The sequence below is a fragment of the Carcharodon carcharias genome, chromosome 4, assembly GCF_017639515.1.
Source record: "Carcharodon carcharias isolate sCarCar2 chromosome 4, sCarCar2.pri, whole genome shotgun sequence".
Classification (NCBI taxonomy): Eukaryota; Metazoa; Chordata; class Chondrichthyes; order Lamniformes; family Lamnidae; genus Carcharodon; species Carcharodon carcharias.
In genome coordinates, this window is record NC_054470.1 from 24,365,740 (window position 1) to 24,379,477 (window position 13,738).

The 13,738-nt window shown below is 44.3% G+C and overlaps 1 protein-coding gene across 3 annotated transcripts in view; it reads right to left on the bottom strand.

The window, feature by feature from the left end:
* Positions 1-13,738, bottom strand: part of LOC121277224 (protein prune homolog 2-like) — a 496,270-nt gene that overhangs the window by 328,971 nt on the left and 153,561 nt on the right. For all 3 annotated transcript variants that reach the window (XM_041186396.1, XM_041186394.1, XM_041186397.1), the window contains exon 6: positions 587-681. In XM_041186396.1, coding sequence (XP_041042330.1) covers positions 587-681 — 95 coding nt within the window. The remainder of the gene's footprint in view (positions 1-586; positions 682-13,738) is intronic.

The window sequence follows — 13,738 nt, forward strand, 5'->3', positions numbered from 1 at the left end:
TTTTTTGCAATAAATGAACTAAAGGATTAAAAAGACAAAACAATACCGTCACATTAATCAAAAGTAATTTTTTTTCTCTCTGGAGCACGCATAATCAACCAGTAATATTTGATGAAGTGCATTAAAAACTTGAAAAAAATCTCAGCCTGGGCTTATTAAAATTGGAAATAAAAACACCACAGTTCTCATTGCTGATATTCAATTTTGTGCATGCATCCTGTTTCTGATGGATAAATAGTGCATATATCCAAGGAAGTGAAAAACGTCCTGGTCAATTCTGTATTAAGGAATCCCTATTGAGCCATCACAGGATGACACATACCTCTCGGAAGAAGGAATGTAATATTTCATTTATGATGTTTTAAAAACATAATGATAAATCACTCTTCATTAAAAAAGTTATTAATATGCATTATGCAAATCAGTCTACAATTAAGCATTTACATCCATAAAGTGGTGGTAACATCACTCAAAACTGTGTTGTTAGTGTATGCAGTATCAAAAGTAAATATTAATATGATGGAATGGACCACCCTATGCACTGCTATTGTCGAATTATAGCTAGTATTGCCATCAATTCACTCACCTCCAGGGTCATACACACAGTACTAATTGCTAGTTTTGTATCTCCTTCTGACAGCTCCTTAAGATCTCTCAGCAAAATCTGTTCAGTATTAAAACCTACAAAAGAAGTGGAAATAACAGCATTTTAATACTTTCCCTACATGGCACAGCAGCAATCATTTGTTACTGCTTTGGGTTATCAAGTTTCACCACAGTAAGCATTTAGAATTGTTTCAAAACTTTAACTCAAATTATAGCTATCACTATATAACAAAGTGACTGAAGTTTTCCATGTTGTCTGAAACTCAACTGTAGCAATAAATAATTACAATCGCACAACAGAAATATTGTGTTTTGACATCAATCAGTTATGATTCTAAATTCATCCAGGTGTCAGGCCTTTGTGCCAAGTCAAACTACTTCTCCCTCTTAAATCTCTCAAAGCAACTGTAGCTTTAACAGATCAGTTATGCTTTGAGCTAGAATCAGAGGGAAGATGAGGAAAAATTTTTGACACAGCACTGGATGATAATCTGGAATGCCTTATCTGAAAGTCATTTGATTATATACCTCAAAAAGGAACATCTTCAGGACTATCAGAAAAGAGCATGGGAGTGTAACTAATTGGAGAGCTCTTTCAAAGAGCTATCCAATTGCTTGACTGGCCTCCTTATGTGCTGTAAGATGCTTTAATAATAAATATGAATTAAACATATTACAATGCGATTAACTATTTTACATTGTTGATGTAATGCACACATATGATGTGCAATGATGTCATTAAAAAGTCACGTGACCATCTTGGTGTCTGTCTTTCTTTACAAAATGCCTGTCAATATGTAATTGATTCCATCTCGTCACCAAAAATCTAAGTACAAAAATATTGACAGCAAACAGCATTAGGGACTGTGGTGAAGATAAACTGACTCCCTGTGACTTATCTGATGGCAGAGATTTTGTCTAAATCGAATTGGGCCTCACTAGTTCCTGACATTGCATGACCACACTTAGCCAAATGGGCTGCTGCAGGTCCATCAGATTCAACTACCAACTGGGTTGGTTTTTGGCTTTGGGTGAGTTTGTTCTCCCTCAGCTGACCTGAACTCTGTATCACTGTTATGGGAAGTAAAGGTTTATTGTGTTACTGTTGCATTTGAAACGGAATAATATGACTGTGCCCACAGGGTACATCCGAAGGCTAGGAACATACAAGAGACCGATCATATATTGAAAGAATACACAAGTTTTTCCGAACTGATATACACTAGAACTCAAAGGTGAAATTGAAGAGATTCAGACTCAAAATAAGGCAAGTCTTGAGCACAAGAAAGCAATTTTGCAAAAGGAGATTGGCCCAGAAGTGTACAGCACGCTAACAAACCTTCTCGCTCCCAACAAGGCATTCAAATTAAACATCAAGTTGGAGGAGCATTTCAATCCTTAGCCACTGGAGATCATGGGAAACTACAAAGCTGGAACTAGAAGCCAGAAAAGTAGCAAAACAGTTGATGAGTATACCATGGCACTGATGAATTCATCATTACATTGCAACTTTGGCACATTTTTTAAAAATTCATTCATGGGATGTTGGCTTCACAGGTTGGGCCAGCATTTATTGCCCATTCCTAGTTTCCCTTGAGAAAGGTGGTGGTGAGCTGCCTTCTTGAACTGCTGCAATCCATGTGGTGTAGGTACACCCACAGCGCTGTTAGGAAGGGAAATCCTTAGACCATAGATTATGAGATGGATTTGTTCGTAGATTGGTGGATGAAAGAATTGAATTAAGTCACTAAACACACAAAACCTTACATTTGAGCTAGCATGTAAGATTGCATTTACCACGGAGGTGGCGACAAAGAATGCTTGGGAATTTCATCTTATGCAAGTGATTAGTACAGCTTCTGTCCACAGTTGGAAGGCTTCTGCCAGGCCAAAAGTGGGAGACCTGGTCAGAAGAGTGCTGGTGATGGTGAATTAGTGGCTTATTATCACTGTAATGGCAAACACATGGCATAAGCATGTCCACACAGAAACACAAAATGCTTGAATTGCCAAAAGAAAGGCTACATTGCAACTTTGCCAAGCGAAGACCAAAGCAGGAGCGAGAACTCGTTCCAGTGATAGTGGAAAACAGCAGTGTCCCAAGGGTGGATGTCACAAGCTTGAAATGAAATCAGAGCGCCTAAGAGAAGAGAAGTTCAAAGCAATCATGTTGTATACACTCACAATAGTGAACTTACTGAATAGTGAAGAATATTTAAATGGAGAGAGATTGCAAAACTCAATGGTACAGAGGGACCTGGGTGGCCTGGTACATGAATCACAAAAGGTAAGTTTGCAGGTACAGCAAGTGGTTAGGAAGGCAAATGGAATGTTGGTGTTTGTTGCAAGGGGAATGGAATATAAAAGTAGGGAAGTTTTACTGCAGCTGTACAGGGCCTTCATAAGACCATATCCAGAATACTGTGTACAGTTTTGGTCTCCTTATTTGAAAAAGGATATAATTGCTTTAGAAACAGCTCAGAGAAGATTCACTCGTCTGATCCCTCGAATGAGGGGTTTATCTTAAGAAGGAAGGTTGAACAGGTTGGGTCTATACCCATTGGAGTTTAGAAGAATGACAGGTGATCTCACTGTAACATATAAGATGCCGGAGGGACTTGACAGGGTAGATACCGGGAGGTTGTTTCCACTCATGGGGAGACTAGAAGCAGGTAACACCGTTTAAGAATGGGGTCTCCCTTTTAAGATGGAGATATGAGGAAGGTTGTTAGCAAGTGGAATTCTCTTCCCCAGAAAGCAGTGGAGGCTGGGTCATTGGACTTATTCAAGGTAGAGTTAGACAAGGGAGTCAAAGGTCATGGGGGGGAACAGACGGGAAATTGAAATGGCCATGATCTTATTGAATGGTGGAGAAGGCTTGAAGAGCCAAATGGCCTACTCCTGCTCTTAAGTTCTTTGTTCCCATGTTCCTAAAATCCACAATATTCTAGAACAACCCACAACATTCGAAAAAAAAAGTCAATTCACCCTATCTCCCAATATTCATGGATCCTTCAGAAAATTCCAGGATCACAATCCACATTCTGCCAAAATCTAATCAGTATGAAGTGCAGGTTTCATCACTGTGGAGGACTGCATTGATGGTTCAGGTTTGGTAGACTCACAGTTTGCTATTCTCAATCAGGTTATTGTTCCACACTCTCTTACTCAACTTGGACATAACAGCTCCAGCTTTTGCAATGTGTGTGTTGATTTCAGCATCAAGTGACAGTTTGCTGGCGATTGTGGAGCCTAGATCAAACTATTAACATCCTCCAGCGTCACAATGTCAATGCTGATAGATGGCAATATGGCAACATCCTGGATCATGTCATATCTTCCCGATGCTTATGATCGAACAAAACTCTTTACAACCTTGGGACAGTCTGTCCATTTGCCATTGCAGGTGTGCCTCAGTATGGAATCTGAGTGTGGCATCATCAGTGTAGATCAACTTTCTGCTGAGGACTCGGCATACCTTTGTCTTGGATCTTAGGCGAAACAGCTTTCCATCAGTTCTGGTGTGTAAGTAGACACCCCCTATAGATGACCTGAAGGCATAGACAGCAGCAAGAAGAAGAATATGCCAAAAAGAGTGTTGGTGTCAGAACACAGCCCTCTTAGAGCCCACTGTGGATCTCAAAGGGTTCCCGATGTTATCCCCTCATAGCTGGCCTTACTCATCGTGTTGTCATGGAAAGAGGAGATCACATTGAGCAGCTTCAGCAGATAGGCAATTTTCACCAGCAACTTAAATAGACTGCCTCTGCTCTCATGGTCAAATGCCTTGATGAAATCAATTAAGGTAATACATAGCGGTCTCCTTTGTTCATGGAAATTCTCTTGCAGCTGCTGGACTGAGAAGATCATGTCAGTTGTAAACCTTCCAATCCTGAAACCACTCTCGAGTTCAGGACAGGCATGTTCAGCCAAGATCTGCAGTCTGACAAGGGCAGCAAAGGTAAACACTTTTCCCACAGTGGTCACTGGGAGATCCCTCGATAGCTGTTGCAATCGCTATGGTCACCCTTTTCTTGTACAGGGTAATAATCTTTACATCACACACATCTTGGGGCATTGGTCCCTCCCTCCAGCAGAGAGGGATGAGTTCATTTCCCATGTTTGATGAGTTCAGACAGCATAGCATCAGCACCTGGCAAGCAGCCAACAGTTTTGCTCATGGCAAGCGAGTTCGTAGCTTCACTAAGCTCCTCCACTGTGGGTTCAATATCCAGCTTGGCCCTAACATGCAGGCTCTCTCTATGGTGTCTAGAGCTTCCTCAGTGACAGAGTTGCCTCTAGTGTACAACTCAGGGTAGTGTTCTACTCATCTCCCCAAGTTTTATTGCAGTTGGTGATGACCTCCTCTATCTCTGTTTTCAAGTGAGCTGATTTCTTTACTGATGGACCTGTTACCTTTTTGATCCCTTCATACATGCCCCAAAAATTCCCTGTGTCAAACATCTCTGATATTCTGGCAGAGTTGTAACCAGTAGTCATTAGCATACATGAGTTTGTTGGGCTTTAAGCAGCTCTTGGTGCAATCAGAGTCTTCTTGCCTGGATTTCATTTGTAATTAATGAGGGCAGACCACTTGGTGTCAATGACCGGTTCCATCACAGTAATAAAAACAAAAATTGCTGGAAAAACTCAGCATGTCTGACAGCATCTGTGGAGAGAAAGACAGAATTAACATTTCAAACCCGATACGGACTCAAAACGTTAACTCTGCCTTTCTCTCCACAGATGCCGTCGGACCTGCTGAGCTTTTACAGCAATTTTTGTTTTTGTTTCAGATTTCCAGCATCTGCAGTATTTTGCTTCCATCACAGTAATGTTAGCCTTGAACCAGTCAGCATTTTACCCTCTTGCTTCCCATATGCTGAGAGAGTGCGGTACTGTAGATGGTACCTCGAAGTGCGTTCAATTTCGCTTCTGCAGTGCGTAAGGGAATGCCAGAGAGCACCTGTTCAATCGAGCCGCGGTATGGTTTTGATCTGGCAGGAGGTATGGCTAACATTTAAACGTGGATAATATTACTGTGGAGTAAGTTATTATAAGCACGTGATCCTATTTCAGTGGTTGTTTCCGCCAAGTCAACATGGCAGTGTTGGCTGTCTGATAATTAATTCTGTCAGCAAGTAGAGCCTGGCACACAGATTCTGCAGATCTCCAATGCATTTTCCTCTGCGGATGTTATTGAGATTCCAGTTCACTGTCTCTCTCTGATGTTCTCTGTTCTGCTTTCCCTCCTTGCAGGAAAAGAAAGGCCTACGAGTGAAAGTAATAGCATATGTTCATTTGATAGATGGGGAGTATTGTTGAGAATGATTAAGGTATAAGCCCAAAATTACATAAAGATAAGTTGAATGTCAGTGGTGGATGAATAAATGAGGATATGAGGAAGTGCACAGGATGGGTGCACCTGCAGGGTAAGCTGCCATGAGGAATGATGTTGTGCAGTATGTTTGAGAAGACAGCGTTAAGGTGATGCCTACAATAGGATGCAATGGACGATCAAACTCATTTTCCTACCCTGCAATGGCCTTTGAATTGCGCTCTCCATTGGATAAAAAAGCGTGGCACCACTGCTGACCTCTTGGGAAACCTTCAGCAACATCTCAGCTGCCAGCTTCTTCATCCCATCATTAGGGAAGAATGTCTCCCTCCAGACCCTTCCAGTTCCCAGCAGCACATCCAGGCTGAAGCAGGGTACACCTCTTGACTCCATAGCAGGAGGTCTGTGGCTCTCCGTGCCAGTTACCAACTTCTTCAACTTGCAGTTTGAAGCATCCCTTTCATTACTAGAGTTGAAATTGCATCATAGGCATTGTCATCGTACCACTGATAGTAATTGGATGAGAAACCCATAAGTAAAATGATAATGAGGTAATTGAGTTAAAAAGCCACTGAAAGACATGCTGCAATTACTTCTGGGTTTCTTACACACTATCAACTTCCCACTCTACCCTATTTTCAGCACATCTAAAAAATAAAATTCAGACCATGGAAATACGGGTGCTGTATTAAGTGCCCAGGAAGTTGCTTTTGTTTTTTAAATCATTTAGTTAGAAGATGACATTAGTAATGTCGCTACATAATCTCAGATTAAATAAATGGGAAGCAATACTGGACTTCATCTTGATCCTTTCTCAGCAACAAGGACAAAAAGATAAATTTCGTAGAGTGACATTTCACTGCCCAAAGGCATCTGAAATACCTCCAAAGCCATATTTTCACAGGCAATATTCAAGCAACACTGCCTTAAACAGGTATTAGGCCCTTTGCATCCATTGGGATGTTAAAAATAAGGTTCCAGTGCCTGGACCAGTCTGGTCGAGCTCTGCAATACAGTCCACAGAGGGTGTCATGCATCAGCTGCTGCTCCCTTTACAACCTGATGCTGCAACAGGGAGAGGAGCTGGCTGAGGAGGAGATGCAGGAGCTGGAGGTTGCAACAGTGATGAGGGTGAGGATGTCCTCGAAGGCAACAATGATGGTGATGAGGCCCTTGCACTGGCCAGACAAGGCAGGAACACTCAGGAGGCCCTCGTTGCTGCTAGATTTGTGGAGGATGATGACAAAATGCAGTGAGGAGACTCCATAAGATCCTCACATTGCATCTGTGAACATTTGACTCCAGTCTGGCTTATGGCAGCGCACATACCTTCTGTGGGAATGCTCCTGCCATGGAGACTCAGTGGAGGCCCTAACTGTCGCTCGATTGCAGGATGATGCTGACAACATGCAGTAAGGACACTCCGTAGACCTTCACATAGCCTCTGAGAATGTCTGATCCTGTCTGGCCAAGCGCAGCTCGCTTGCGCTCTGTGATCAGGGTTATATCATAGAGACACAACCATGAAACTTTAAAAGCATCTGATCCTTTGTCCACCTTCAGCACCTGAGCCCTTCAGGAGCACAGCGTCACTGGTCACAGATGCTGAAGAGATGGGGGCCAGCCCCACCTTAGAAGGTGCTGAGAGAACACAGAGAACATGATGGAACTCTGTGATGCCTGCCCATGGCAGCAACGACAAGCACCATCGAGGTGCAGGCAGCAGTAATGTGTCCAGGGAGAGGAAGGCCGAACCATCACTTTGCACAAGGCACAGGGAAGAGGCCCTGGACTGAGACACCTGCCTTTATCTTGTGCAGGAAGGTTTCACATCTGAGTGACATGAACACTGCTCACCAGAACAAGGAGTCATCGGCAGGGAGACATTCTTGGGAGTTTATTGAACTCCCAGTAGCGAACATTATGTACAAGTGATTAACATCCATGTCCAGGCTGTGCAATTACATTTTCTTAACCTTCCCAACCCTACTGCTACATCTTGATCCTCCAAAGACAAAGGTGGAGGCAGCCTGCTGACTGCTATGCCCTGTCTGTGAAGACTTTGATGGGCACCCTCTGGAAGGCCAAGACTTGGAGGGCCAAGACCTGCTTTCAGGAGCCTGCTGTGTGGCAGCAGCACCCTCCTCGAGCTGTGGAGCTGGAGAGGCTGAGGTCACAGGAAGAGGGGATTCGGATGGGCCGGCATTCCTAGAGTTACCTGGGTGGATGGTCCCAGGATGTGCACCTGCTGATCCTCCTCCCTATGCGTGCCTAAGGGCCCTTGGCTGACTCCTTGAGGGGATGGGGTAGCTGGAGTGAGATCGAGCTGCCCATCACCCCTCTCGGGGTACACACTGTTGGAGGCCAACTATGGCGTGAGCAATTGATTTCAGCCCGCGCAGCAATGCAGGACTAAGGTCTCCATGGGGGCTGCCATCCTACCAGTGTTGACCTCGGTGTGTAGGCATGCCAGTGCTATCACCTCAGCCTGAATGCGGATGGATTCCTCCATCATGCCTTGCATTCTGAGGAGTGCAGGGGACATCCCTTCCTGATGTTCCCGAGTTTGACTTTGTAGCTCCCGCAACTGTGACGTGACCGAGTCCAGAGGCTTGTCATCTGACTCGGACTCAGCAAATTTCTGGCCTCCAGCAGTCCTCCGAGTGCTGGGGACCTGGGAAGTCCCTGCCCCTGCTGCCTGCTGTGGATCAGGCAGTGCGATGTGCTCACCAAATTGTGACCCCAAGGCTACTCTAAAGCTAGGTCCCACTGAGGTGTGTGTCTCTGCGCTGGTGGAGGGTGTGGGTGAGCGCTGTGACAGGACTTCAGGGAGGGTGCCTTCAGATTCCTCTTCAGAGGTTTCTTCAGGGCTTCATTGGAAGCCCTAGGTTGTGGACTCCATTGGCTGTGTGGCAGATGTGCCTGCGAAAGCAAGGGGAGGTAATTAGTGCACGGCCTGTGAAACACGACACATCACTCACAACATAGTTGTCTGATGGATGTTGCAGTGCTGGACCCTCACATGGTTGAGCACTGCCGACCTCACCATCAGCACAAGAATGGTCCAGATCGTCGCCAGCCATCTGGATGGCTCTGTTTTCAAAGTCTGTGGGGACCTTGATGTCAGGCATTCCTCCACTGGTAAGTGACCTCTCTCTCTTGTTGTGTGCCAGCTTGTCCTGCATAAATAGAGATGGAGAGAGTGTAAGCAGGACGCCTCCCAGGCCAGATGATAAATATGCCAGGCATGTGTGGGTGGTGAGCAGTCCCAAGGATGGGATGAGGACAACGAAGGTGTGTATGAGAGAACGAACGGTGATGTCCCTTGAACTGGCAGTGAGTGACAACCCTATGGATGTGTGATGGGTTCATGAGTGCATGGGCTGAGAGTGATGAGAAGACTGACTTACCCTAGAGGAGATCATTCATCCTCTTGCAGCACTGGGTGGCTGTCCTCTTGTGGTGCTGACTATCACTGCCACCACCTCCCAAGCCAGGTAGTGAGGTTGCTGCCCATCCTGCAGCCAGAGCAGGGGTAGAGGACATCACGGTGGTCAAGGGACGTGTAATTGAGCCTGAGGGCTGAAGTCTTTTTGCCTTTCAGGGCCATGTCTTCTTTGCAGCAATCGTGGGTTGGAAGCACTGAGAGATGTGCGCTTGGCTGGACTTTAAGTATGGTGCCCAGCATGATGAAGCAGCGAGATGATGGGGTAGTGGGCAAATGAGAGTCCTCCCACCATGGAAATGGTGTGTTTCAAAGGGAATGCAGAATTAATGCAGCGGGTTTGGAATGATATGGCGTGAAAAGCTGCCATTGCAGCTGGCGGGTGTCGTTTTACCCACCCGCTACCGCATTTATTGCAGATCTGGTACGATTCCACCCATTATGTTCATTTCAATACATACATCGGAATGGCTCTTTTGAATGATCACAGTTATTTATTAAAATTTATGACATTTAAGTGGCAACCTGAGACGGAAGCAGAACAATGGTGAGGCAAGCTCAGAATAATGAAGGATACCATTGTTATCTTGAAGCATTAATTAACATGCCTGGGCTGATCAGGGGCAGCCTTACAGCTTTCCAAGGTGTTAGGATAAACATTGTCTGCTACGTGCTCCAACTTCAGTCCTGAAATGAAGTCTCAGGGTGCAGGTTAATGGCCTGGATGGTAAAAGTACAGCAGAAGCCAAAAATGTCAATGAGGAATTAACAGCGGTACTAAATCTGCCACAAATACTACTGCACTCGGTATTTATTCTAGATATGGCACAGCTACACAGTTTTGTAAAGCATCAAATCACATCTGCCAAGGAATATGGCTAAATCACCTGTCCTTCACTTTTATGCTCAAATATTACCATCGTACGCTGGGCGCCTGTATTCAATGATCCCATAAATCGTATTTCTCCTCTCTTGGAACAGACTTCCAGCTCCTGTCCTCCAAAACCTATAACATTTGATTTTGCTGAGTTAACATTAAGCTTTGCCTTACCTATGTCTATTGCAGGTTCTTAACTGCCTTCAATTTGCATATCACAGCTAATTAAGAGAATTAATGCTTCTCCCCATTGTGTGGCACATATACAGCACATTTTAGCCCAGTGAGAACAGTACAATTAAGGGTAAGCAAACAGGAATAAATTCTCCCCAAAACTTTTAATAGTCCACAGTTAAAACCTGAACAGTATTTTTTTAGGCTTAAAGCTTTGATAACAGAAGCTGGTAAATATAAGCAGGCATAGGCCATATGGCTCATCAAGCCTGTTCTGCCATTCAGTAAGATCATGACTGAACTCAATGGTGAGTCAATCCAGGAAATAACGTGCTGGCCACAAATATTTATATTGATTTCAAATGGTAAAAACAATAAGATGCCTATTAATTAAACAGGGCTAGTTGTGAAAAATATGAAGAGGTAAAAAATAAAAGCAACAAGTAATAAAATAAGTTCAATTTTAAACTAAAAGAAGAAACTTTCCAGAAATATTGAATTCACAAATTGTGCTTCGTTTGACCTCAAATGTGTTAGCTTTATTATACTGCTTAATGACAGTTTTAAAATTGAGACAAAGTGAGAAGTAATAAAATACACCCAGTTTGTCTGGTCATATAGGCCTGAATTTTATCTTTGGTGGGCACACGCAATTGGTGGGCCCAGCAGCAGTCAGGAAACGGGCCCTCGCCCGCGATTTCACGCTGGCTGGCCAATTAACAGTCAGCCAGCGTGAAACATGCACTGAAAAGCTCACGCTACAAGGGTGGGGGCAAGGAGAGGGCGGGCAATGATGTTTCCACAAGTGCAGGCAAGCGCTGCAAGAAAGCTCCCTGAAGGCAGACAGCTGCAGACCTGAAAATCATCAAAGGTTTAAAAAGCTACAAAAAAAATGTCTATGCATCACAAGCAATCCCCTGAAATTATAGCTGATAAAATGCCATCCACAGATATTTATTTTAATTTTATTTCGCAACAGAAAATTCATCCCACCCTGGATGAGGTTTGATGAAAAATGCAAAGGCCGCCTGACCGATTCACCCATCGGCCAACCGTAAGATTGGACAGGCCACAAAAAAGATCAGCGACAACTGCGCCGTTAATAGGCTTGATTGCCTACTTAATTGTTGGCAGGTGCACTTCCGACTTTTGTGCGCGCCCGCCAAGCGAAATATCGAGACACTTGCCCGATGTCATTTCACATAATTTTAGGCCCGATTGGGTCGGGCGCACGCCCACCTATGGGACATAAAATTCAAGCCATATTTTCCATTTCAGACCACTGAAAATATTGATGTCTTCACCTTCATATCTCTGATCTCTTTACTTTCTAGTTAATCTAAAACTTGTCTGTTGGATCTTGAAATGTTTCAATTGTCAAACATTTCACATTATTAGGTTGTACATTTCTCCAATTCTCCAAAATAGAATTATGCAATGGTACAGGGCAGGAAGATGCAATTCAGCCCATCATGTCTCTGCCACTCCTTTGAGCCAACTATCTAAATAGTCCTTCGCCCCGCTCTTTTCCCCAGTGACAAGCAATTTTTCAAGTATTCATCCAAATCTCTTTTAAAAGTTGAATCTGCTTCACCACCCTTTCAGAAAGTGTATTCCAGACTAGAAAAATACACTACATAATTTTTTTTTCCTCATGTCACCTCGGGTTTTTTTGCCTATGATCTTAAATCTGTGTCCTTTGGTTATCAACCATTCTGCCTCTTAAACATTTGCTCTTTACTTTATCAAAACCCTTCATGATTTTGAACACCTACTGCAAATTCTCTGAACCTCTCTGCTCTAAGCAGAACAGCAGCAATGTCTCTCTCCATGTAACTGAGATCTTTCATCTGTAGTACCATCCTAGAAATGTTTGTCTGCACCCACTCCAAGGCATTAAAAACCTTTCTAAAGTGCGATCTCCCTCTCATCTGCCATACATGGCCTCCTCCACTGATCAATTAGTGATTCCCCTGGAGAGCCAGACCCAACAGGCAGGTCACTGGATGCTAGAGATGCATGCAGACCAGCATGCCATCACCTTATCCCTGAGCTCAAGGGAGCAATGGCAAAGTAACAGAAGGACAAGAGAGTTCCCACCAGGTCCTTGTCCACCTCAGGTCAGTAGGGAGGTATAAACGCACATTGCGAGAGAGGAGCAGTGCAGGGTCTACTTTTGGGGCACTTTGTAGGGTGCTCCTGCTATGGATAGCAGCTCCTTAGCCACTCTGCAAGTGACAGCAACACCTTAAGTTGCTGTGATGACAGAGAAGCTTCCTACACTTGTGCAAAAGCCTCTCAGCATGACACGGCCCAACAGGCTTCAAAAAGACAGGAAACAGCCACTAAGATCCTCCCCGCTCTCAGGGCCTCAAGATCAGCAGCCTGCCTCCAACACTTCAGCTCTTTCCTGGACTCGAACTCAAGTTCTGTCGAAGGGTCATGAGGACTCGAAACGTCAACTCTTTTCTTCTCCGCCGATGCTGCCAGACCTGCTGAGTTTTTCCAGGTAATTCTGTTTTTGTTTTGGATTTCCAGCATCCGCAGTTTTTTTGTTTTTATTTTTGCCTCCAACACAGCTGGGAGAAATGAGGAAGTACCACATGGGAGCACACATAAAAGAAGCAAGAAAACACACTAGATACACATGGGCATCATAGGTAAATAAACAGTTAATGGTGTCACAGCATGTGCCTAATTATGTTTGAAATAAAGTTGTTCTTTACTTCCTGCAAATGTCCATCTACTTTTGAGAGTCCTGTGGAACTGCAGGAATACCACGGCCCAACTCTCAAACACAACAGGCCAAATGGCCTCCTTGTGTAACTTTTCTATGATTCTGTAACCCCAAGGGCTATTTGGTGGGGGGGAGGGGGACCATCGCACATGTGGCCATCATTTGGACCACCCAGAAGCACCAGGTGACACTGGGTACAGCCAATGTGAATGGTAACAGTGGGGATTGAATGTGGGTATTTATTTGGAATGATAGCTGCATGGTGAAGGATTAGCCGAATCAAATGTGTATAACCATCTCCCACGGATCTAGCAACTCAAGACTGGGCATCCATGAAGCGCTGTGGGCCATCAGCAGCAGTAGAATTGTACTCGAACACAATGTGTAACCTCATGGCCCGGCATATCCCCCACTCTATCATTGCCATCAAGCCAGAGGATCAACCCTGGTTCAATGAAAAGTGTAGGAGGGCATGCCAGGAGCAGCATCAGGCATATTTAAAAATGAGGTGTCAACCTGGTGAAGCTATAACACGGGGCTACTTGTGTGCCAAACAGCATA